Genomic DNA, 26,136 nt, shown 5'->3' on the forward strand with positions numbered 1-26,136 from the left:
AGCCGAAAGAAGCGATGTAAGGAACCAGGGTGCAGGAGTAGGGTGCCAGCTGGAGACGGCTCAGTAGTTAAGAGCCCTTGCTACTTCTGCAGGGGACGAGTGTTCGGTTCTTAGCACCCACAGAGTTCACAACCATCTGTAACTCCAGTTCTGAGGGGATCTGCAGGCATTGGGTATACATATACCTAATATGCAGGCAAAACACTCATGCACACAAAATAAAATAACTCCTCAAATAAATCAAGGGGAGCTCAGAGGTAGTTTAGTTGAAGAGTGCTTGCCCAACATGCACACAGTCCTGGGCTTGATCCCCAAAATTAAATAAATGAGGGATGGGGGGTGAATAGCTGTATTCACGGCACTCCTTGGCCACATAGTGAGTTTGAGGCCAGCTTGGGTTATATGAGACCCTGTCTTAAAAAAAGAGAAGATCCTAAGGGGCAGAATCAGAAATGATCCAACTAGACCTGTGGGAAAATTTATCAACAGCTATCAGAGACTGGGAAGAGGGCAGCACAGAGCTAAGACTGAAGAAAAGAGTCTTAGCGTGGGGGACAGCCAATCAATAGCCCTTCAGCAGAGAACTTCCTTCTTTGGAGTTGAAATCCGCTAATTCCAGAGCCTGATCTCCAAGGACCTGGCTAGATTTCCCTAACATTTCGTGGAGACTTCCTGCCTTTCTCTAGAGTTACTCATGCATATAGGAATCTCCCGCCCATGAAACTTTTGGCTGAAGAGGCTAGTCTCATCCCAGACCTAAATGCATTGTTCAGACCACAGCAGACAGAGGAAGAAGACTGAGGGCTGGTGGGAGATACCAAGGGACTATGTTGTACTGTTGGGTGCCTTCCTTTGCTGTGGCTAGCATATGCTGAGGAGGGATGGAGGTCAGAAAGGACAAGGGCAAGTCAGCCATGGCCCTGAAACAGGAAGGAAGGGCCTTTGCCTCCATTTTGTCATCATTTAGTTGGGGGCAGGAAGTGGCGATCAGGCCTGCTCTTATTCTCCAGGGACCTCTGATGACCTGCCACCAGCTTTTAGAATCACAGCATGGAGAGGTAAATCTTATACTTAAATGTAAGATGAGACAGAGATTCACAGAAGGTTGGGGTGGGGGGTGACACCTAGCACCCCCCAGGTCCCAGGATGCAACATGTATTCACTGCCAACAGGCCAACAATGAAGACTGACACAGTTTCCAGAGCAGTTCTGAAAGAGATGGTGCCCAGTGGAGTCTAGAGAGGTAGATGTCCTAGGAGAGGTGATGGGCCTTTAATATGCATGGGATGCACAAATCTGACACCTGAGCCAAGCACACGGGTTCTATTTCCAAAGATGAAGTTTAAGAAACATGGAACTGGAAGCAAAGAAAAAAGAAAAAAGGACCATTTCACTCCAAGGTGGAGTTACTCAACCCCACTCAGTGTACTGTGTACTGAAACACAGACCAGGGTATAAGGCTTATACATATTTTATCACAATTAAGAATTTACAAGAAAAGGATGATTAAAAACTCAACTAAGTAACGGGAAGCTGTGCCAAATAATGATGACGGGTGACATTTACTGGGGGTGCCTCCTGACAGGCGCTTTTCCTGGGACACTTCTCACAGTAATCCGTTTCTTTTTTGCATGGTCCAAGGCAGGAACTGCATTCTCCTTCTCTGACACACGGAGGAACTAACTTGTCCTTGAACCTAGTTGGCCTGTCACATGTTCATGGTGCTCTCTGGCTCCTTCACGCATTACACAGTTAAAATATGCAACAAAGACGTCATATCGTCGCTGGTGGCATCTTTGACACTTCATTTATCAATACTATTCCAGCCGGGCGTGGTGGCGCACGCCTTTAATCCCAGCACTCGGGAGGCAGAGGCAGGCGGATTTCTGAGTTCGAGGCCAGCCTGGTCTACAAAGTGAGTTCCAGGACAGCCAGGGCTATACAGAGAAACCCTGTCTCGAAAAACAAACAAAAAAAAAAAAAACACCAAAATCAATACTATTCCAGTAAGACTAGAGAATCGAGTGTTTTTTTTTTTTTTTTTTTTTCTTTCCATAATCAGTAAAGGCCACGGCCAGGGGCAGATAAAAGCTCTCTCTGTGTGGTGCTTCTGAGGCAACTGTAGGGAAGGCCTGGCTTCCACGTCCACCCCAGCATCTGATTCACACCCTATCCACCCCACTGGCCGGGAGGTCTTCCCCATGCCGAGTCAACTCATCCTGGGAAAACCAGCCACCCAGAAGGTTTATTCCTTCCAGTTTTGAGTACGCTTTTAAAATCATGAACCAGGGTTGGGATGTAGCTTGGTTGTTAGTGCTTGCCCACCAGGCCACAAAGCCCTGGGCTCTGTCCTCGGGTACCACATAAAACCCAGCACGGGAATGTTCTAACATCCCAGCTCTGGAGAGGGAGACGTAGGAAAACCTTGCCTACTTTACTACACGGTGATTTAGAGGCCAGCCTGTGCTACCGAGATGTTGATTCAGAGAAATGGAACAGGTCATGAACTAAAAGACCTCTGCAAAATTCTCTTTGACATTTTGTTCTTCACATTTGATAGTACAAAGGGTCACCAGATCCACTGTGCCCTTGTAGGGTCCTAGAAATTGCCTTAATATCATAATCTCTATGGAACTGTATCACTTTCCAACCATTTCCTCTATTTTCAGGGTTCATGAACACTGAAAACTTATAAAAAAAAACCCACGAGAATAACACTCACCTAGATTTAAATTTTAGCTTTGTGTGTCGGGAGATAGGACTCAGCAAGTAAAAAGCCCTTGGCATGAAAGTGTGAGGACCAGGGCTCAGACTGCAGCACTCACTGTGATGCTGGGTGCTTGTGGTAGCCCACTCTTAATCCCAGCAAGTAGGAGGCTGAGACAGAGGCTCCCTGAAGCAAGCTGGTTGGATTGGTTAGCTTTGGGTTCAAGTGAGAAAGCATGCCTCAATATCAAAGCTAGAGTGATTGAAGAAGACACATGACATCAACCCCTGGCTTCTACATGCATGCCTGTGTATACACACACACACACACACACACACACACATGCACATACAAAAACCTCCATTTTGCCCCTTAATTGCTTAGTCTCTCTTTCCTCATCTATAAATCTAGGATAATATAACTTGTTTTAAGGATGTTTGTGAAGACTGGATAATTTGAACACTTCAGAGCTTAGGAGGGCTGACATATAGCAGGCAGGACTCGATGTCACACGCCTAGCTTTAGTTATTTCACCAAACCTGTGTATGGTTCCAAGGTGGTTCCTTAGAAACCTGGGTTTGGTAGTGATGGGAGGAGCAATGTTCCCCTCAAGAGAGAGACCACACAAAGGAAACTCCAGTGGGCCAAATCAGAATGCAATCCCCTTCCTGTCCTCCCCCCCCCCAAAGGGGAGACTGCCATCTACGTTCTGGGCTGTTCCACGTACTAACTGAAGGAAAAATGGGACCGTGTTTTGATGTGTGGAATTCCTCAGTATGTCGGGAGAATTCCACATGCACTTCATGACAGAAAGCTACCAGGATCCTCTCAACACTTCACCAACCACCACAGAAACAACACTCATCCATCAAGGTGTGTGTGCATGAGGGGGGGCGGGAACACTTCACCAGCCACCACAGAAACACTCATCAGTGCGAGCGTGCATGGGGGGTGGTGGTGGAAGGGAGAGGGGAGCGGGAGTGTGTCCAAAGGTGTGATTAAAAATGACTACCTCTCACTACCTCAGGAAAGAGGGAAACTGAAGAATTTAACTGAGAGGGGGCAGGTGTATGGGGAGAGCATCAGAGAAACAGATCTCCTTCCTTCTCCTTACAGACTACGTCTGAACTCGCCTACAGAGGTCACTCTGCAGAGCCAGCTCCACTTGGATTTCAGCCCAGACTGGTAGCTTACTTAAGGAGCTTTTAGGGGACCAGTGTCAAGTGCATGTACATCTTGGGCACGGGGCCTTTCTTTGGCAAGAGTGACAACCTGAGATACGTTCAGCTTCATGGGATAATAAGGCGGTTGACTTTGGAAACCAGAGACTTAAGCTGCCACCACAATCACATCTAACAGGCTAGGGTGTCCTTTACGACCATTTGCCGGTCCACATTTTCTGAAGACGAGTTTTGCCTTCTGGGTCTTGTGCATGTGCCAGCATCATGGGTTTCACTGTCTCCCTTCTTCTATACAACCATCAACCTACAATCATCTCCAGATCATGTATATAAGGTATATATATAAAACAAATGAATCCCATGGCTAGTTTTCGGTCCCATTCTGACATATCGTATGCGCGTGTTTGTGTGTAGTATGTAAATATTATAACACCTGAAACGCAAACCCCTTTTGGTCCCAAGAGTTTTGATAAGAGACACTCAGCTTTAACTCATAAACACATACTCAAGCCAAGTCAGTAACAATGTAAGTAGTCTTGGGTCAGTATAGTTCTGTGTATCCTTAACTGTGAATAAAATTTGGTATGCATAGTTTCATCTAATAGAAATTTTTCTTTTGGGCTAGATCTCTCCATATTTTTTGCATGTATCTCTATATCCTCACCTGACCTTAACTGAGCTATTGTCTTCACAAACAGCAGTGTTTTCATGAGACACCGCATGCTAAACGTCATTTTTTTTCTTTTTCTTTTCTTTTCTTTTTTCTTTTTTTGAGAAGGAATGAAAGAGGCTGAAGGTGGGGAAGGCGAGCAGCCATTCAAAAAGTATGAGACAGGAGGTAGCTTCCTCCTGTCACCTCTGTGTCTTACGTGGCTTTCTGTTGACACCAGCTGGTAGAGATGGTGTCGCCTGTTCATCTGAGCTGGGCACGACATCCAAACAGGGGCAGGGGAGGGAAAAGGCTCTCAGATCTTGCTTCTTGACCTCTGGCATCAAAGATGGCTTAAAAATACACTTGGTATTTTTAAGAGCTGGCTCTGAAGTGAATCTACCTGATCTGCAGGGTAAGGAAGCCCTTGACCTTGGCCTCCTTAGCTCTGTTCTCGTAGTGACTGAGCTCACCATGGACATCACAGCGCAAGTGTGCAAAGCTCTTTAGAGTGCACAATGGGACCCACCCCCACCTCCTTGCTTTGAGGGAAGCTCTCAGAGGCAGTCAGCTTTCTTTATGAAGGATTAACCTCTGAACAGAAGAACAACTCACACATACCTACTTCCATATTAAATCAGACCAACGAGGAAGGAGTCACATACCTTCGACCACATTCAGAAAGAAAATAGAGACAGAAATTCCAAATGAAAAAAATTTTTTAAATAGCAAGACGAAGGAGGAGGGGGGTAGGGGGAACCCTTCCCATAACCGGTATGTCTGTAGAGTCAGGCTGATAACACAATGTCTGTCTTACTGTCAAGCTTCGGTGAGCTCACCTCTTCTCTGGAGTGGCTCTTGCTATTATGCAAGCCGGAAATGAGCGAGTCCAGAAGAGCGGAGGAACATCAAACCCAAATTGGAGGGGGCAGATGCTAAATTTAACAGGGGTTACTGGGGGAGAGGAGAGGATGAGAATCAGGGAGTCTGCCAAAAATACTGGCATTATTCTCCATCTCATACACTAGAGAGGACTGCCTGAGAGACAAGGAGGCCTTGGGGTCACCTGCAGTCAGGCTTTCTTTTAAAAAAGTGCTAATTAAGAGAGCACCAAACACAAGCTCTTAAATTGTATGACTGCAACAGAAAAGCCCTGTGTTTGAGAACGATTCACAAGTCAAAACTTTCCAAGGAACAGGGCCTTGCGACTGGCTTTAAGGAAAAGAAGTTTAGAAAAGTCCCACACTGCAGTGTTTGCACATCTGCAACACTGGCTGCCTGCTGGGCTGGGAGGATGAGGACTTGCTGGCCCTGGGAGATGTGACTCGATCCAAACGCTATTGCACACCCAGCTGTTCAGTGGCACTGTGCACAAAGTCACATTTTATAGCCTGCACTCAACCAACACCTGCTTCTGTACTTGACCAGAACTTCATGGCCCTGAGCTATCTACTGATGTTGTTCTGGCTCCCGTGAGTCCCAAGAGAAACAGTAACTAGGACAGAAAGCTTGGTATAGAGCTTGCGCCAGCAAATGGCCTTTGGTGAAATGATGGAGAAAGCCCCTACCCAGCACCAATTTCCTCCAGATTGGGTTTTCTCCTTCTACCAGCTCTTATGGACATTTTGGTCAGATAGCTCCCGGTTACCTCTCTTCGTCGTCACAGAATCTCAGTTCTTCACACTCCAGCTTCAGACCAACTTGGATCGGCTCTAAAGTGGGAAAAGCTTATCCTTGCTGAAGCAGGGTGAGACATGGCTCGCACAGCTTTATTTATTTGCTTCTATATGGAGTCTATATATTTGAAAGTTTTTATAATGAAGAGACTCACCAATTAAGTCATCTTACCACTCTCTATTCTAAGGCCTTACCCTGCTGAACTGGAATGCTTTTGTTGTTTACAAGAACCTTCAAGGATTCCTCCAGAGTCTCCTCATTTTATGAAGCTGAACCTGCTTCCTGTACCTGGGTGTCATCTCCCCTCCCATCATGCCCCCTGTGTGCGTACTGTAATCAGCGTTTCCTCGGAGCTTCTGGGAGCTCCACCAGGCAACTCCCCCAGTGCAGGCACGCTGTGGGCACCCAGGCCATGTTTCCAAATGAAGAATGAATTTGCCGGCAATAAAAACAGCATATCAAGTGAACTATTCAGCCCCTTGCTTTGTCTACACCTCAAGCAAGCAAAGAGAAGTCTCTTCCAGTACCTTCGTCATGGTTCTGATGCAGGAGGACCTCTGGCTTGGTGTGGATAGAGTCCCCAGGGGGGAAGAATGGAGAGAAGAGCATTCGAGATTTCCTCTGCTTCAGGATATGCTGAAGGAGTTCATAGAGCACGTCGCCTGGAGAGAAAAGGAACAAGAAGTGAAGAGATGGGATGCGTTGGTTAACAGCTACGGAAGGAGCTGCTGAGCTGTGGCAGCCACGGAGGTAAGGGGACAAGTGTTAACTAACAGAATGGATTGTTGACCTTTGAATAGGACACAGCGCCTATTCGTATGTATGACTCTACATGTCAGGGCTGTGTGGTTTTTAAAAAGTTCTTATTTTAAGATTTAGTTTAAGTTTGATTTAGGTGCGTGTGGGCCATGTGCATATATGGGTGTTCGCAGAGGTCAGAAGATGATGCTGTCAAGTTGTGATGCTGGACAGTGCACTTAGAGCTTGCTAAGTGAGTAGACGTTGGGACAAATGTACTCATAACTAAATTAGCAACAATTATAATAATAAAGAAGACAAGGAAAATTTGAGGCAGTGGATATGGATTTGGCGTTTATGACAGTGGTGTTCTCATGGATATATAGTTATCTCCAAACTGATCAAATTATATGCTTTATACAACTTTCATAGGTTCATCAGATATCAACCAAGTTGTTTCTACATGCTAACAATAAGAGTGGTCCACTGTGCTGCAAACCTGTGATCTCAGCCTTCGGGAAATGGAGGCAGGAATATCAGGAGTTCAAGCTCATTCTGGGGAGAGCCTAGGCTACCTGAGACCCTGTCTCCAACAACAATGACAACGACGGCAACGAAAAGTAAAAGTAAAAAATAGCAACATAAAAGAGTTTTGGGACTGGAAGATGGTTCAGTGGTTAAGAGCACTGGTTGGGTTCAGTTCCCAGCACTTAAGATAAAATGGTGTGTGTGTGTGTGTGTGTGTGTGTGTGTGCCCGCGCGCGCATGCGTGTACAGAATGCTTGTGTGGGTCAGAGGATAGCTTTGTGGAGCCAATTCTCTCTATCTACTTTATATGGGTTCCCGGAATCAACAAGCTGCCTGGCTTGTGCGACACTTTCTTCTATATCCAACGAGCCATCTTACTTGTCTCCTCCTCTCTAAACAATATGAATTGTTTTACACTGTTAATAAACTCACTCAGCCGAAATAAAAACATCTAAACAACAGATGGGTTAACACTGTAAATATTCCAGAGGGGGATTCATGGATCAGCTCGCTACAAGCAATGGGTCAATGATTCCATGAGGTTTTGAAAATAGCCCATTACTGACTTTTTATGCTGCTGTAGTGATAGTGTAGTTTGATGATAGAGAGACCATGGTCGAAATTTAAACCGTCGCAATGTCTTATTTTTGTGAAAATACCCTTTTAACATCTCTCTCTGTGACTCTCTGTCCCTCTCCTCTCTCTAGTTGCTCTGCTTATACTTCTGAATTATTCAAAGAAAATGACATCTTTTGGTAGCCACATTTTAAATGTACAAAATGGCTTACCAATTTTTGATAACATTTTTATTTTGACCTCACACAATCTAGATATTATGATAGGAGCTGAGGATGGGAAATTTGAAGCCAGCCTGTGCTACATAGCAAGATCTTATCTCAAACAAGCACAAATTTTCTTAGGGGGAGAACACATCTTTCTAGTTTACACAAAGCTGGGGTTGGAAGTTGGGGGTCAGTAGTGTAGGCCAAACCTGTTAATTAGTGACCCTTCTCTATAAAGAACTTGTATAGTCTGGGGTCCATCCTTCTTTAAATATACATCTAAGCATCACTCCAAGGTCTTACAAGCTTTACAAAAATTATCTCCAGATGCTGTCTGTTGGACAATGGTGGGGTGCTGCATACTTGGTATGTTAAGTGTCTTCCCATGTACATCATTAGCAGAAAAAAAAAACAAAAAACAAAAACACCTACCACCACCAACCCAACCAATCCTAGCAAGAAATGGCTCCACCTCTCTCTGGCTTTGATACAAGTTCACCATGCGTGGGGGATGGGGTGGGGGGGGGTGTGCTTCAGAATTCTAAGGATGGGTGATTAATGTTTAAAAACACCACAGGGCTCTCACTGTCCTCCCTACACCCTTCCTCACACAGAGAGATGTAGTCAACAACTGTACCAAACAATGAGCCTTTGTCTCTGGTATTAGCCATTTTTAAAGACACTTTAATTAACAACTTAATTTAACTGTGTATTTTGGGCTGTAGCTATTGCTCCCTTTTTTTCTTCCAAATTGAGCATGAACTGCAGAAACACTTCACAGGAGGTTTCTCCCTGCAAACCCATCTACTACCACCTCCCCCCATCCCCATAACAAATCAAGTGCTGTGGTTGGTTACAGGCTTCCAAGTACCCACCCTAAGACCCCCTAAGGAACTTTCCCAGCTAGCTGCTGCTCACTCAGTCCCGCTATTTCTGAAGTTTGGTTGCTGGTGGTACAGCTAGCTGCCGCTATTTATGATTAGGATCAAATGAAGACTAGGGCACCAGTCTCTAGGGGGTTTCCTTAAGACTGGACAGGAAGGTCACAGAGGAGCTCTGACCACACTTTTTGGAAATGCTGTGGGAAGGCAGTGCTTGTACCGGAGTGCCAGGATCCAGAGCTGGATAGGGTTTTAGCGCTCCAAACCACAAGTCACCCATCGCTCTGGCTCCGATGTGAAGGGAATGCGGAACCCAAAATACAGTCCCTATTTTAATGATTCACATTTTAATCTCACACAAAAATAAGTCCCTAATCAACACTTTTTTCTTCGCATTTAGTGTAATGTCTTCCTAACCCTTCCTAATTTACATGGCCATACTGGGTTTGAGCTTGTAGATCTGATCAATGTTTTATTTTGGCATTATGCAGAATAGAAAATGCAAACATTAAAGAAATGTGTTCTTGATGATTACTATTAAAAAAAATAAGGCTGCAATTAGTGTATCCATTTTGGAAGGGGAGGCCAGGAAATGTAAATTTAGTGACTGTGAAGAGTGTTCAGCGCTATTCCCTCAGTGAGGGGCACAGACTGCAGACACTGACAGCCTAGGGACCAGGTCACCTTGAGCAAGCTCCTACAAGAATCAGACTGTACCGCCCACCTCTCCCGCTCATCATAGAAGTTCAACGAGGATACTGAAGATCAGCACCCGGAAAAGAGCTGGTGTCCCCACACCTCTTCAGGCCAGAGAGAAGACCTAAAACAAGGGCTAGGAGGAAGAAGCCACTTTCATTTCTGAGTTCTCATTTCTTCAAAAGAAGTTACTTACTGTCACCGTGTGTGCGCATGTGCGAGCCTGTGCCTGTCACAGTGCACGTGTGGAGGTCAGCGGGTAGGTAACCTTGTAGAGTAGGTTCTGTCCTTGCACCTTCTCCTGGGTTCTAGGGCATAAACTCGGGTCACCAGGCTTGCATGGTCCATGCATTTATTTACCTGCAGGGCCATCTTGCTGGCCCCTGGAGTTTTCATTTATCTGTAGTAGTTGACGCTCTTGGGTATGACAGATACCTCCTTAAACATGTCCTTTGAGGTAATCTGAACATTGAGACCAGCACAGGCTTGACAGGAAGAGTTCCCCAGCACTGCTTCAGTGGCACCCGCCCTGTTCCGATACCATTCTGACTACTGAGGTCATTTGAGTGGCCCAGGCTACTCAGGTCTTGGGTGGAGAACTGAGGAGGAAAGTCTGGGTTCTTCATTCCCACTTGAGGAAAGGGAAGGTGGTCCATGGCCACCCTGCCTGGGCCCCTCATCCTCCCACACTGAGCTAACCCCAGCACTGCTGGCATGTGCTCTGCCTTCACGATGCTTTAACTCTGCTCCCAACAGCTGGCAGGAGAAGGGGCTGTGCAGAGAGACCTGCCCACAGAAGAAAGAAGAGGGGTGCGCATCAGCAGGCTCTGCCGGCTGCTTACTTGAACCCTATTCCATAAGCAGCAGTTAGATTACCATGCCAATGCCTTTCGTGGCGATGGCTGGGAGCTGTGGGAGCCTGAGTTCTAGCTCTGCCAGGCACACTTAACTCTGACCCTGAGTGTGGGCACAGCTGGATCAGGCCTGGGTCTGCAGCAACCAAGAGCCTGCACGGAGGAAGTGGCTGGCTCAGCACTACGGAAGAGGCAGTGTGCCATACATGCTCTGTGTTCAGACTGTTGTTAATAACCTGTAAGAGCCTGGAGTCTTAGGCCTTAAAGAGGATTCTAGAAATGTCTGAGATTGGCCCAAACTTCTGCTCTCTAGGAGTCCCCTCTCTCCCCTTCCCCTGCCAAGAAACAGCCTTGGCTGTGTAAGTCCTATGATGGGCAGCCAGCCCTGGCATAAGAAAACCATTTTTCTTGATGACTCTACTTGGTAGAAAGTTGTGTCGAGTTGGAATACGGCCTTCTTGAAATTCCTATGCCCTGGTCGTAGTTTCCAGAGTGTTCAAAAACATGTCTTCCCTACAACCTTCCTAAACAGGCAAGGGTGGCCCCGCACCTCCCTCCACAGCCACTACTACCCTTTGCTCCTTTAACACTTACATGTTCTGTGAATGGATTCCTCAAATTCTCAAGTGTGTAGACAATCTCATGTACCTTTTCTTAATAGTATCGTGTGTGTGTGTGCTTGTGCGTTTGTGCGTTTGCGCCTACAGAAGAGACACAAAGAAAGCACACATGTGGTATTCAGAGGACAACTTGTGGAAGTCAGTTCTCTCCTCCCTCCATGTGTGTCTGGGATCAAACTCAGAGTGACAGGCTTGGAAGCAGGAGTCTTTGCCCACTGAACCATCATGCCAGCCCAGGATATCATATGTAACACTGTTACAAAATGTAACACTGTTACAAAATGTAACACTGGCAACTCTCCCTTGGAGATTCTGTGCACACTTGGGTACATCGTGCTTTCTGTGACTTTTCTTTGAAAAACCCCACATCCTTGCTCTTGGGCATGTTTGACTTTCTTCCCTGCATCTCTCTTAACCCTGCTGAATAAGCCTGTATTTAAAAACCTTCAACTCTGCATCACAGAAGTAAAGTTAACAGTAACGAAGAGATTTTTGGAACGCAGAGGGTATTTACAATAAGTTCTACATTCGCCTACTGAAAACAAAGGTTGACCCATAGAACTGCGTGCCCAACTTTGTGGATCTCAGGCACAGGAAAGGAATAACTGGTCACAGCTGGCACTTCTACAGTAGCAGGCAGTGGAACCCAGGTCTCTGCACTCAGAGTCAACAGCTGGTCCGTCTGCCTACGCACATGTTTCTGTGCAAGGCCCAGATACATTCATGCTACAGATGATTTACTATGAAGCTGGGGCTTCCCTTATGCTCCTCCCTGTAAGGAGTGCTGGGAACAGAAAATGCCTGTCCCCTCCAGTTTTATGCCCTAACACTTTTACATTGTCCTGGGTCCATATATACACAGCGAAACTCAAAACAGCTCTAATCCTGTCTTTTGACATGTATTTTGAAAATCTGAATGTCTGCTTGTGTTCCCCTCTTTGTGTGTGGGTGGGTTGTCGGGGTGTGTACACCTGGCTGCATCAGGTGTCTTCCATCACCTTTGCCTTACCGTCTGGGTTGGGGTCTGTCAGTGAACCGGAAGCTTGCCATTTTGGCTATGCTAGGTGGCTAGTGAATTCTTGGTACATCGCTGTCACCGTCTCTCATTGCTGGGGTTGCAGGCAGATACAGCTATGCTCAACTTTTGACTGGGGTTGCAGGCAGATACAGCTATGCTCAACTTTTGACTGGGGTTGCAGGCAGATACAGCTATGCTCAACTTTTGAAGTGAGTGTGGAAGAGGTGGCAGTTCACAGATCCCCGTGCTTACACAACACCGGATCCACTGAGGCCAGGAGTCAGACCCCAATTTTATTATTTTATTTGGAATTTCGTTTAAAAGCTGGGCCTGCTAATACCCACTACACAACTCCGAAGACCGAGGTGAAGGTTGCAAACTCAAGATCTGCCAGGATAACTCAGCATGACCCTGTCCACCCTGGGGTGGGATTGGTGGGTAGGGGTGGGGATGGAGCTTGGCTCCTGATGCACTAGGTTTGATCCTCAGTCAGGGATGGGTTGGTTGTTTAAAACAAACAGAAGAGAAAGTGAAAAATACCAGGCTAATAGTTTCCTGAAGGTCAAGAACCCAGGGATGCTACTTGAAGGGGTCAGGTGCTGAAAATGACTGATTTTACTCTTATCGAAAGGATTTTGGGCTCTAGAGCAAGGCCAGCCCAATCCGATGCCTGGTTCCTCTGCCATCAGCCTCCTGCGCTAGGGCAAATTACTTCACCCCTTCTGAGTCTTAGGGTTCTTCGTTTAAAACACTATCAGTTCAGCTGGCTTTTGTGCAACGTGAGAATAATGCCACAGAGCTGGCGAGATAGAGGAGATGGTACCTAACCCTGGCCTCACAGAATACACGCTGACTGGATGGCATCTTGGGGGCATGACTTTTATTAACAGACAAGTCATATTTTCTCAGCGTCAATATTTCTGCATTAAAGCCCCCCCCCACAGTTTCATTAATGTTACTTTTGTGTGTGCAAGTTTCCTTTTCCTTCCACTGACATAATTTCATATAGAAACCTCTAGTTCATAATTGGGTCTAAAACCCTCCCCTCCGTGCAGTCTCATCTCAAAATCTTTGGGTTTCTATCCTTCAGTATACAAGCAGCTTCAGGGGTTTCCGTACTCCCCCCTCATCCTTCGGTCCTTATCTCCCCTACCAGGTCAGGACCAGCTCTTTCCTCATCTGTCAGCTAACCACCCCCAGGAGCTGTCAATTCTGTCATCTCTACTCCTTCACTTTGCTTTCTGGTTTTCCCTCTGAAGCCTTCCTTAAACTGCTCTTGCTGAGGTCCCCTCCCTGGTGTTAACTCAAAGGGCAGCCATGGTTCTCAGGGAACAGAGCCACCTCAGCAGCCTTTGCTGCCAGGAATCTTAACTGGCTCCCCTGCCAACCCTGCCCCCACCCTAGGATGCTTCCTGGCTCGGAAGACTACTCCGGTGGCTTTCTTCCTTCTCCAGCCCTTTAATACTGACGTTCCCAGCATCTTCACCAGTTCCTCTTGGACCACTGCATCTCTTCCCAAGACTCTGCTTGTCGTCAGCCTGATCGGTTCCAGTCACGATGCCTTCTGACTCCCAGAACCATGACCTTTAAAGAAATCTTTACAAACCAGAGGGGGTTCCCTAGCTCAGTAAATGCTGTTTATCTAATCAGGTCAGAAACCTGGGATTAATTCTCCCATCTTCCTTCCCTTTCACCTAACATGGAATCAGCCACCAAGCCTGGGGGCTCTGCCCACTTTCCTGTTGGGATTGTCCCTTCTCTCTGTTGGCCCTGCCTTGGTTCTCATCATTTTCGTTGTTCCAAGGCTCTAGCCAGACTGCCCGACATCTGTTCCTTGCCCATCCCCTGCTTCTGATCCTGAAGAGGATATGCAAGGCACTGAATGACGTGATGAAGAAATAATAAACAAAAGAACAAACGGAGTTAGGTGTTAAGCTAAGGAGCATCCCGTTATATTGACCATTTTAAAGGTTGTCTAGCTATATTGGGGGTGGTTGGGCTATTTCTAGTTTTTACTGTTATAAATAGAGGCACAAAAGGACATTTTCTTTGGAATGGAATTACTGGTGAAAGGCTGTGATTAGGTCTGAAGCTCTCATTATATGCTGCTGGTGATCACAAGGCTGGGACTGGATGGCCACAACGTAAGTGCCATCGGCTACTTGAGAGTCTCCCCTGAGCTTGCCATTTCTCTGGGCTAGTGGGCTGAGCGTGGAACCTTAACACTAGTGAAGTGTGTACCTTGCAGGTGATGATTTGCTATGCCCATACTCTTGGCAAACAGATGATCATCTCCGGTAACATACCCCTCAGTTCGCAAACACTTCTTGTTTCTATTTCATTTTGACTTAGAAATTTTGGTTTCCTTTTGACCAATTATGAAATAGAGAAAATGAAATAAGTAAAAGCAGGCCTGGTGTGGGAGGCATATGTTTTAGGCTTGTCAGAAACTCCCTTTGCTGGGTCCTTTCTGCTTGTGGATGGTTTAAGAATGGAGTCTGCCTCCGCCCAGCCGTGGAGATGGAAAGAGATGCAGAGTCTCACAGCCAAACATTAGATGGAGCTCGGGGAGTCTTATGGGAGAGTCTAGAGAAGGACTGAGGGACCCGAAGTGGACAGCGATTCCACAGGGAGACCAGCAGAGTCAACTAACCAGGACCCTTGGGAGAGTCCAGAGACTGAATCACCATAGCTAGGTCGCTTGCACATATACAGCAGATGAGCCGCTTGGTCTTCATGTGGTTGCCCAACAACTGGATCACGGGCTGTCCCTGAGCCTATTACCTGTCTTCCTGTGGATCCTGAGTCCCTAAAGGGACCACCTTGTCTGGCCTCAGTGGGAGAGGATACACCTAGTCTGGCTGTGTGTGTATGTGTGCACACATGTGTGTGCGAGCTCGTTATGGGGGTGTGTGTGACACCCTGAGTGGGGCATGACACCTAGACAGGGCTTCCCCTTCTCAAATGATGAGAATGTGGAATCGGGGGAGGACTTGTGTGAGGGGGTACTGGGAAAAAAAAGGGCTGATATTGGGTTGTAAAGTGAATAAATAAATTAATTAATTTTAAAAATGGAGACTGCAGCTCACCTCTGTGGAGTTCCACTGTGAATTCAGTAGTGCAAACAGCATGGTCGCAGCCCTGGAGGGTGGCTCCTAAATGCCTACTCTTGTGATGGGACAATGTGAGTTTTGAACTTTGCTTGGCTCTAGTTCTAGTTAATCTATTCTGGCAGCTAAACTTAGTTACAAAGTTTTCATTGGCTACTGGGAAGAGTAATCCTTTTCATTGATCTGCCTCACCTAACTGGGCTCCACCTTCACAAGCGGCCTCTGCTTCCCAGGGTACGTGTTTGTGCTGATAACTGCACACATTGGGGAAGGTGAAAATGAAGTCAAAAGATTCCTCTATCTGAGTTTTAAAATAATGAGAAAAGAACATTCTTGTACTTAAAAAGGAGTAAATGCATTTTAGCTTCATATTTGTGACTTAAGTACAGAGATCCTGGGGGGGGGGGGTTTGCAGTTTGTAGAAATACTAATGCTGTATTTGAGAACCAATCAGAAAACACATATAATAAGATAATTACTTTCAGCCGAATGCAGAATATAAAGTAAGGTATGTGATAAGCTTGTGAGAAAACAGAAATACCATTAAGGGCACATGCAGTGTATTAAAGAAAGCATCAACTGCCCTGCACACTATTACACATCTCTCTGCAGGACAGAAGGACCCGACGCCAGCACTGGCTTCATGTATCAGCTGGGGAGCGAACATTTTCCCCTGAGCGACTTCCCTGAACATCTCTCTAACACAGTTTCACTCCTTGTTCAAAGACACAGTAAGATAAGAAAGAGCCAAGTGTGCTCGTCTTTGGTCAAGGCCATGCAGTTGTTGCCTTTTGTGGTTTGTATTCTGGGATTCTCTGACTTAATTCTACAACACAGCCGTGCAAGCCACCTTCTATTTAGGTGGCTGGTCTGAGGAGCTAAGTGCAGGGAATTCTCAGTCCCACTCTGAAATGAGACTTTTCTAAACTGGACAAATGTAAGGAAAGTGTTCTTCTAAAGATAAGGACAGTGTTAAGTTGGAAAGCGTCGAAATTATTTACAAAAGCATACTGGAACATCAAAAACCACAATTTCAAGTATATCTAAGAAATTACACGCACGCGCACACACACACACACACAGGCATGCACACACACTCGTGTACATACACACTTTTGTTTTGGAGACAGGGTCTCAAGCTGTAGTTCAGTGAACTACTCATGATCGCCCTGCCTCGGGCTTCTGAGTGCTAGGATGACAGGTGTACACCATGATGCCTGGTTTCTCAATGTATTCTTAACTGAATTAAAGGAACCTTGAAAGTGAGTTTCTTTTTATTGTCTAGTGAGCGTAATATGAATTAAGTTGATAATGAATTGAGTGATTTTGTTCGTATAAAATAATGGACATGTAAATCTATTCTACCTGAATGCTATGCGTGCAATAACTCTAAATTGTTAAGAGTAAATACAAAGTGAAACACGTCTGTTCTCCTTAATCAATTGGTCCTTCCGTGTCTAGTAATCAAACGTGTCTCTGCATTTCAATCACCCTGGATCCATTTAATGGGGCAACTATTTAACAGCTCAAGGACTAGATAAAATGATTCTGTCAAGGTATTGGCAATGCCCAAACTCTTTTCTTTCTTATTCGACTACTGTCATTTGTTATTGATTGGACACTAGACCCCTTAAAGTTCCAGTGTCTGGGCACAGGTGAGTGACTTCTAAATTAACAGTCTCTTTGACTTGAAAACTTTGTCTTTCCCACACACTGGCCAATGCCTATAGACCTCCCTTTCTTATGATGTCAGTGTTCCTAGGAGAACTTCTGTGGAGGGTCCCATGGGTTATGATGAGTCTGGAAAAGATCAGCTATCTTTCCATGCTGAGCCTCTGCAAGCACCAGACTCTTTTACCTGAATGAGGAGACCGGTAGCGGAAATCCTCTTTGGTCAGCAGCAGGAGGGCCTTGCCATTCATTTCGAACTTGTTGCTCTCAATGGGCCTTAAAGAAAACTCATTTTCTGCCCACTTGAGCCACTGGGCTACGTCATCTCTGCTCCAGTAAATCGGCTGCAAACCTGTTGGACAACACAGGACAGAGAGAAAAGATCTTGTCAGCTGCACAGTTGGAACAAAGGGGGAAAGGTCTCAGAATAATTAACAGAACGGAGTCTCTCTGTCTCAAGAGCGCTTGGGTTGAGTCCCAAGGCCCGGCCAGGTTTGTAAGTTCTTAAGTGTGGAGTGAGTCACGTGAACTTTTTACTTAGAGGTAAAGTGAGGGGAACCCCCTTTCCATGTGTTTCAGGGGACGATAGGTCTGAGGCTGTATTACTTTCAGGTTGGCTCAAAAGTGGCCCTGGGGGGGTGGGGTGGGGTGGTATGCAAAAAGGCCTGGAAGCATGACAAGTCTCAATGCATTTAGCTGGAGACTCAGAGCTTTGAAATGGGAGTGTTCCAGAGCTGACCTTGCTCCTCCCCAGAGCTGCCAAACGATGAAGGTCTTGAAACTTTTTCCAGGAAGAGACATTTACTCAGCCTCTGGGAAGTGGCAGGCTAGCCTCTGGCAAAGGCAAGGCCAGGGTAACACACAAAGTCCTTTCCTTCCTATCTGTCTTGCAGATGGACTCAAAGTGGGCCACACAGTGGCTCAGGCTGGGTCTCAACGAGGCAGGGTGTCTGCATGTTTATTTAACTTTGGTGCTGTAGGCAATTCTGATACATCCTTCAAGTGATTAGGACAATTGTTCTCAAAGTGTGATCATGGGACCCAGAGAGTTCCCAAGACCTTTGCATGTTATCTACAGCAAAGACTCTTTGATATCAATAGTAACATTTTTTTCTTTTACTCTTATTCTTTCATGAGCACATACAGAATGTTCTAGAAGCTACAGACCTGTGCTATCACAACAGTCTGAATACAGAAGCAGAGATGTGAATCCAGGCATCTTCTATTAACCTGGATATTGAAGAGGTTTGTAGAAGCATATAGAACTGTTGTTTGCACATGTCTTTTGAAAAATATACTTTAGGTAATATATTAATATATGCTTGGCTGGTTTGTCAATAAGTTAGCAAATACTTTTAAAAGTCCTTTATAGTATGCTCAGTATTGTTATAAGTTGTTGCACGTAGCTATGAGCAAAAGCTCTTCCGTGGGGGTGGGGGTGGCAGTCTTTGATGATTATTTACAACTTGAATCCTGACAGGGAGAAGTCTGTCAGGCTTTATCCTCGGAAGTCACAGAATCAAGAGTTTGAGAGAGAGCTCCGTGAGACCAGTGTTTGCACACTGGGGCTTCGGTCTCTGCAGGTGAACTACTTGAACTTTGGAGGATATGTGGTACATGTCTTTCAAATGTGCTCTTCAGCTCAATCCTGGAAGAAACTGCTTTTTGAACTATATGATCACCAGGATAGGCTGCTGGGGGCTGGGGGGGGGGGGGCGGGAACGATTGGCTCAGATCCCAGGGAGACCACGCCAGGCTGTGAACATGATCGCAGAGCCTTCTAACAGGCTCCGGTGCAGAAAACGGTTTTGAAGAGAGAGTCAGTTTCTTCTAAGTCCATGGAAGATTCCTCACAGCCCGTTAATTGGCTGGGCCAGGTAGATAACACAGCTACTTCGACAATAATGCAAGGTAATGCATGGGCCTCCTGGGCTACATAGTGAGTTCCAGGCCAGCCTGGCAACCTAGTGAGATGCCATCTCAAGTCAAATGAGGCCTGATGATATTGCTCAGTGGTAGCATGCGTGAGGTCCCAAGTTCAACCTCACTACCATGAAACCAAAACCAACCAAGCCAATTCAAACCCTAAGCATTTGAGTGTGTTTTCCTGGCTTTTACATTTAATGGCAATGCCTTTTTCATACACAATCAAACAAGTGACTGTAGTATGTGACCACTTTATAACCTTTAGAAGGGAACAGGACCACTAAAGGATTTGAGGTTCTATGTTTGGGTCGTCACTGGCAATGCCCATTCAAAATGATTTATGGGCACAGAAAGCACCTGCCTGTTCTTAGTGGAGTGGGAATGGTGGCAGGCTATCCTGGGAAGACCTTCGACTATTTCCTACTCTCAACAGTGTCCACTTGGACAAGAACAGCATACCAATTTGCGATTTAAGATGTTACTGGGTAAGTGGGAGGATGATTCTATTAAGGATGGGTGGAGGTTCCAATCCGGCTGGCCACAGGAAAGCACCTAGTGGCCAGAGGGCTTGAGCAGAGAGCTTCTAGGTAATGCAGGGAAGTAAGAGGATGGGGACAGCTTGCTGAGGTGTCAAAGTAAATACAGAACTGAAGCCTGCCTAGGAGGGGAAACGAAAGTTAGAAAGTTAAATGCTGACGTTTATACCGAGGACAAACTAAAGCAGAGAGATGGGTGAGAAGGGGGCGGGGGACACAAACAGTAATTTGAGGTTCTTTATGTTCGATGGAAGAAAACCCTCATGAGTAATCTTTTCCCTAAATACAAGAAGAGTCACACACTCCCAACAACACTGCTGGGTAAGAATAACAGTTTCTCTTCTCACTTCCCATTAATCTCTCCCACAGCTCAGCCTTGAAGCAACCAAGGCCACAGCACCGTGGAAACCCCCTTACCAGGAGCCCACAAGGAGGCTCCCGACATGTGTACAGCTGGGCGGCAGGTTACAGAGAGCACTTGGCAGCTAAACAACAGTGACCCTGACGCTGCAAGCTACCTGCTCCAGGACACTCAGTAAATCGATCAGCTTGACTGCACTTCCATTAGCCTAAGGAGAAGGTGGGCAGCTCACTGAGCCAGAGAGAGGCTGGCTACATTGTGGGTGCTGCATGTCAAATCCCTCAGCTATTTCTTGTTTAATTCAACAGTGTAAAAAGGCTGGGACATAGCATGTGCTTTGGAATTCTAACCGAGAAAAAAAGAGCCTACTACCTTCAAGGGCCCTAAAGCCCCTATGTTGTGATGGAGGTAATTTAATTGACTAAACAGTCCTTTATGAAGCACTTCTCTGCCCTTAGTGCCATTCAGAGCGTTTCAGGAGCATCAGTTCATTTAACTGCATGGCTCGTATAACATTTGAGATGGAAGGTGCAAGTTAGATGGTGGAGGAGACCTGATGCATCCAAGGGATGTACCCCACACTTGCACGGCGAGAGCAACAAGTAGAGCCGGGATCTGAATCCAAGCAATCTGATTCCAGATTCTGTTTTCTTACCCAGGCACTTTCCATCCACACTCAGAATTAAGACTGGCTTTCAAAAAGACGGAGGAAACCAACTCCTTCCCACCCAACAGTGAGATCCTTGGCCCAGGCAAGTTATCAGCAGATTGAAGATAGGAAAAAAAAAATCTGCAGATCTCAGGGAGACAGATTTATGGCTAGGAAGAGGAGGGAGGGGCAGGTGGGACGATACTTTGCATGTGTCTGGTAAGAAAGCGCTGTTTTCACAGGCTGCTCAGCGACACTTGCTCTTGACTCTCTGCCCAACTCCCAGCTGTGGGTGGGTCCAAGGCTGCTGAGAAGGGAGGGATGTGAAGGATTTGTTGTCAGTTCTGGCAATTTGACTCAACAAAGAAAGAATATATATGTTAATGATTAGGAAGAAGAGAAGGATGGGAAGAGAGGGAGGGAGGGAGGGGGAGATGGGGGTGGGGGAGACAGAGAGAGCTCCTTACGATATTAGCCTCTGTGTGCCAATGTGTCATGAAAACCATTTAACTAAGACCATCGTTCATCACGGCAAGAATTTTGTATGGAGGAACTGAATTGCTATGAATGAGAAAATCCCTAAGACTCCCACTCCCTTCTTTCCTCAGAGGCGAGGTCAAGTTCATAGGCTCACACATGACCTTCAGTGATACATCCAGACTCTTACATTCTCATCATTTCTTCAATTCCAGGTTCAAATTGGCCACCACATTCATCAGGGCATCCTAACCTCATGCCCAACTTTCTGAGTTATGCATAAACTAATGAGAAAGCTGACCAGGAGTCAGGGGCCGGGATTTCCTTCCTACATAAGCTGCTAATGAGCCTGGGATTCTAGGTAACCCGCTTCATTTCTCTGTGGCTCAATGGCTCCAATCTGTAAAATATGGGGCTGAAGAGTATGTGATCAACAAGTTCCTGCATGGCTTAACATAGCCAGCACGCACTACTGAATTTGAACCTCAAATACCAAACAATACAGACAGCCAGGATGCTATTTCTTTTTCTATAAAACTACTCCACACTCGTGATCATGATCTTAAGATTCTGTAGCTTTTCGAAGGCTCTTCTGAGTCATGGAAGGGAGGTTAGTGTTATGTTCTAATTCTTTGCAAAGTTGTCAGCCAGCCATGGCAATGCTCAACCTAACAGCTTGCCCCTTTAAAAAAGCCCTTAACTGCTTTTTGTGTGTCTCCTAGCTCACAGGAGCCCTGCAGTTGGCTGGGTTCTCATTTCAGTTTAATTGAAATTGAGTGATCTGAGTTGGTAGACATTGTTTGAGCATTATTATGCTCAAGTTCCTTTAATTTGTGCGTGTGTGTGTGTGTGTGTGTGTGTGTGTGTGTGGTGTTTGCACTGGAACTCATACAAATTCAGCAAGTGTTCTATTGCTGAGCCAAACCCTAACTCCCAACTCAAGGCTTCTCAACACTTTAGCCATTGGTGAAAATATCCTTCCATGTCAAACTCTTCATATTTACAAGAACTTGCTCTGGACCCCATGCACTGGAAGGCAGAGTCCAGAATGTGAGAGGCGGACGCCACAGCAATGCTCTGATTCAACCCTGGTCCCCATGACTTATTAGGAAACCAAGGCCTGGAAAAGCTAGCCATACCACGCCTGGTCAACCTACACCAGAGATCCATGTGACCTCATCTCCTGACTCAATGACAGCAACTTTATGACCCTTGACCCAGTCATGTCTAGTGACTAGTTCCTTGATTGCTTGGCTATCCTGCCTTAAAACAAGCAGCCTGGATCTACAGTTTGCAGAACTCTCCGCATCTGTGTCCTGTACTATCTGACAGCACAGGAGCATGACTCAAGTTTTTTCCTGCCAGGGCAATGAGGTGAACAGGCAGTGAACACTTAAATCAAACCAAATCACAATGATGACTATGGTTCTTGCTCTAACAGGTAAGATCATTCCAGCCCACAGAACTGGAAGAGGTAATGCTTGTGCTGTTGGCTCCTTCATCCACGTAGGGATGCCACATCTGCCATACTAATTCTCAAATAGATTAATAATAGCAGCAAACACAAGCACTTACTGCAGGTCAGGAGATGCTGTATATATGCCATTCCCATAATTCCCTTAACCCCCTAAGACAATAATGATCAGTGCAGCACAGAGAAGTTCAGTGACTGGATAAAGTCACACAGTCAGAAAATGGAAGAGTCAACACAGGAACCAAGTGGTCTGATCTGATACAGTCAAAGCTCACAATCATTATACACACCTGCCTCTCTCTATGCGACCGTTTCGTACTTTGGTAGAAGAGAAAGGTACATTAACAACTTAATAAAACTTGCATGGTGATGTTGTAGCTCTCAGCACCAGTGTGGAACTTGTATCTTCTACCTGTGTGACCTTGTACAAGTTACTTAGCCTCTCTGTCTCTATTTGGCCTGACTGAAAAACATGGAAAATTTTCAAGCTGCAAAGCACCAGAGTCACATATGGCATGTTTATCAGTTTTTAGCAACATGAAAAACCAATGCTTGGTACTGAGAAAGCATTTCTTAAGAATTCGCCCCTGTGTTCTATGCTGTCATTAATGGTGACACCTTTGCTTACACATAGAAACCTGGTATTAGGAATAATCCCACTGCAAGAATGTGTATCAACTGATAGTCAATTTCATCACTCTTGCGTCCTGCACGCCACCCAGATAAGGATCTCTTTCTACTATCATCCCTATTACAAAGCTTTGATGGGCATCCATCATTCCATGGGTCAGTGAAAGCGCCAACCAGGTGAGGCCTGAGAAGCTAGCATCTGGTGACACACTAGGCCCCCTCCAATTTATTTCTTAGCTATCAACCCACCTACACACTCATCAATAAGATGGAATGCTTTTCCAAAGCTCAGAAATATAGCGAGTATAAAACTTGCAGCAACTTTACTGAGGACTGGTGTCTGGCCCCATGGGGATAACTTGCTCCTCAGTGTTCACACAGGTCTGACAGTCTGTCCTGAATGGTACTCAGGGTCCCAACCAGCCTCACTGTTTTGGTTTGTGTACACACTTTTCCTCCCCATCTACTCCTCATGTCAGATCAACACGGCTCGTGTCTCTTCCTCTTCCCACTGCTTCAAGGAACACTGTTGGGATAACTGATCTTTCTGTAGAGTTCTCTAGCTTGACATGAGTCTGTTCTGCATAGAACTCTGCTTTGCTCTCCCAACGAGCCTACCCATCTTGAATGCTCTGAATGACGGTCATCCCCCTTGATGGATGAGAGGGAAGGGTCAGGGGTCAATAGTACTGTTTTCTCAGAGACTTGTTTTATTACCCACTACACGGCTTTTGCTGTTACCATGTAAGCCGTAGCAGGCCAGTAACAGGGTTTTCCCAAAGTCCCCAACTTTGTCCATTCCTGTCTGAAGTTACCTGCCGCTCACCTTGTCTTAATATTTTATACCTATGTCATTTCTTCTTGATTGTTTTTCTTTTCAGAGACTTGTTTTATTACCCACTACACGGCTTTTTAAAAGTTGGAGCTCATTAGACCTATACAAGATTGCGGAGGAGAAGCTGGCATACCATGCTGGCACACAACTCGGTGATATTTTAAGAGCTTGGTGAATGTCAACTTCTGAGAATCTACCTTAGAGAAATGGCTATGAATGCAGAAAAATTCATGCACAAAGATGTTAGGTTTTTTTTTTTTAATATCAAGTGTTATTTTTAATAGTAGAAAACAGAACATTAAAAAGAGAGCAGTCATTTACTGACAACATTTGTGATAAAGTGATGCAATTGATAACAGTATTCAGAAAGAATACACATTCATACGGAAAACTAGAATAGGGTCTATACTCACAGATTCTCAAATAATGCACAGATGTTTTATAGCAATATTAATAGCAACTGTCACTTAGTAGTAGAGTTATAGGTGACATTTACTGTCTCTTTTACTTTTTGTATTAAGTATCATTCTCTGGAATAGGGCACAGTCTTACTAAATTGCCCAGGCTGGTTTTGAACTCCAAATCTTCCTGCTACAGCCTCCCGAGCAGCTAAGATTACAGGCGTGCACCAGCTTGGTCCAGTGGCATTATTACATTTACATAAGATGTAATGTTCTGTAAAAGTTTAGAAGCTGGTTGAGGTGGTTCAGTCCTGAGATCCCAGTATGTGAGAGGTGAAGACAGAAGAATAAGAAGTTCATGCCTAGCCTGAGCTTTATTCGATACAAAAAAAGAAAAGAAAGGGAACGAAAAGAGAAAAAATAAAAAGGAAAAGTTGCCCTCAATAGGGACTATTCCCTATACAGCTGTGTCTGATGATTTGGGTTTTTTGTTTTCCCGTCATTTTAGCATCTGTTAGCCATGTGCAACTACTAAGTCAGAGTCTCATTTTTGAGTGCACTCCAGTTTTCCTGAGCTGTGTTGTAGCATTTTGGTTCAGGGGGTTCTAGGAAGTTTCTCTCTGAAGTTTAAAAGTTTCTAGTTACATCAAGAAAATACCTCTAGTTTGTCTTATATAAGTTCATGTTTCCATCCTTAGCAGAAGTCCCCATCACTTCTACTTTGCCAGCCAATTTCTGTCAGACTTGCATCAAAGGACAGAGCCTCCCTTGGTCTCTTCTACCTTTGGACAGATAAAACTTCCAATTATCCGGTACATGTGCTAAGAGTAAAATGTACATACATGTAATGGTGTGTGTGTGTGACACTTCTCAGTGATGTTTACATAGCACTCACTCAGAACACAAGAGGTCCACCTTCACTAAGGCCCTTGCATACAACTCAAGATCCTATTGCTAGATGACTCACCTCTGGGCTGGCTACCCTATTGTGTAGCAACTTCTGAAATAAAACATTCTTTCCAGAAATGAGGGGGGAGGCCCATGAGCCTTAGGAAGTAAACAATCTCAGGAAGTTCCTGAAATCAATAAGGATCTCAGGTCCCACGCTACAAGTAAACTAAACTACTGGAGAAGAAAAAGACTCTCCGAGCAGATGAACTGCCTACAAGTCATATACCAAGTTCTAGGGCTGCAGCTTGGGTAAGTTATCAGTGAGACTGGGGTGGGCTTTTCCATGATGGAGAGTCATCTCTGCTCCTATAAGTAACTCTTACCCCTTGTGCTGGTTTGTATTAAATGTCAACTTTACATAATATAAAATCACCTGAAAAAGAGTCTTCATAAGGAATTATGTAGATCAGTTTGGTTAGGGATCAGTTAGGGAGTTGTCTTTTTTTTTTTTTTTTTTGGTTTTTCGAGACAGGGTTTCTCTGCGTAGCCCTGGCTGTCCTGGAACTCACTTTGTAGACCAGGTTGGCCTCAAACTCAGAAATCTGCCTTCCTCTACCTCCCGAGTACTGGGATTAAAGGCGTGTGCCACCACACCCGACTGGGAGTTGTCTTGATTGTTGAGGTAGGAAGATCCAGTCACTACAGGCAGCGCCATTCCCTAGGCAGAGAGTCCTAACCAGCATGAGAGGGGAGAATGTTATCCAAGGACAAGCATGCAAGGGTGTGTTTATTTTTTCTTTGGGCTTGACGATAGCTGTGATGTGGCTGGCTGCTTTTGTTCCTG

General features: G+C 45.5%; 1 protein-coding gene across 5 annotated transcripts in view; it reads right to left on the reverse strand.

Annotated features, from left to right (window-relative positions):
• The window catches only part of Etv6 (ETS variant transcription factor 6), a 230,045-nt gene that overhangs the window by 28,060 nt on the left and 175,849 nt on the right, over positions 1–26,136 (reverse strand). For all 5 annotated transcript variants that reach the window (XM_021164908.3, XM_021164907.3, XM_029478404.2 and 2 more), the window contains 2 exons: positions 17,300–17,464; positions 6,742–6,876 (listed from right to left, as the gene is read on the reverse strand). In XM_021164908.3, coding sequence (XP_021020567.1) covers positions 6,742–6,876; positions 17,300–17,464 — 300 coding nt within the window. The remainder of the gene's footprint in view (positions 1–6,741; positions 6,877–17,299; positions 17,465–26,136) is intronic.

Source organism: Mus caroli, unplaced genomic scaffold (genome assembly GCF_978045245.1).
Source record: "Mus caroli unplaced genomic scaffold, Mus_caroli_1 scaffold_7, whole genome shotgun sequence".
NCBI lineage: Eukaryota > Metazoa > Chordata > Mammalia > Rodentia > Muridae > Mus > Mus caroli.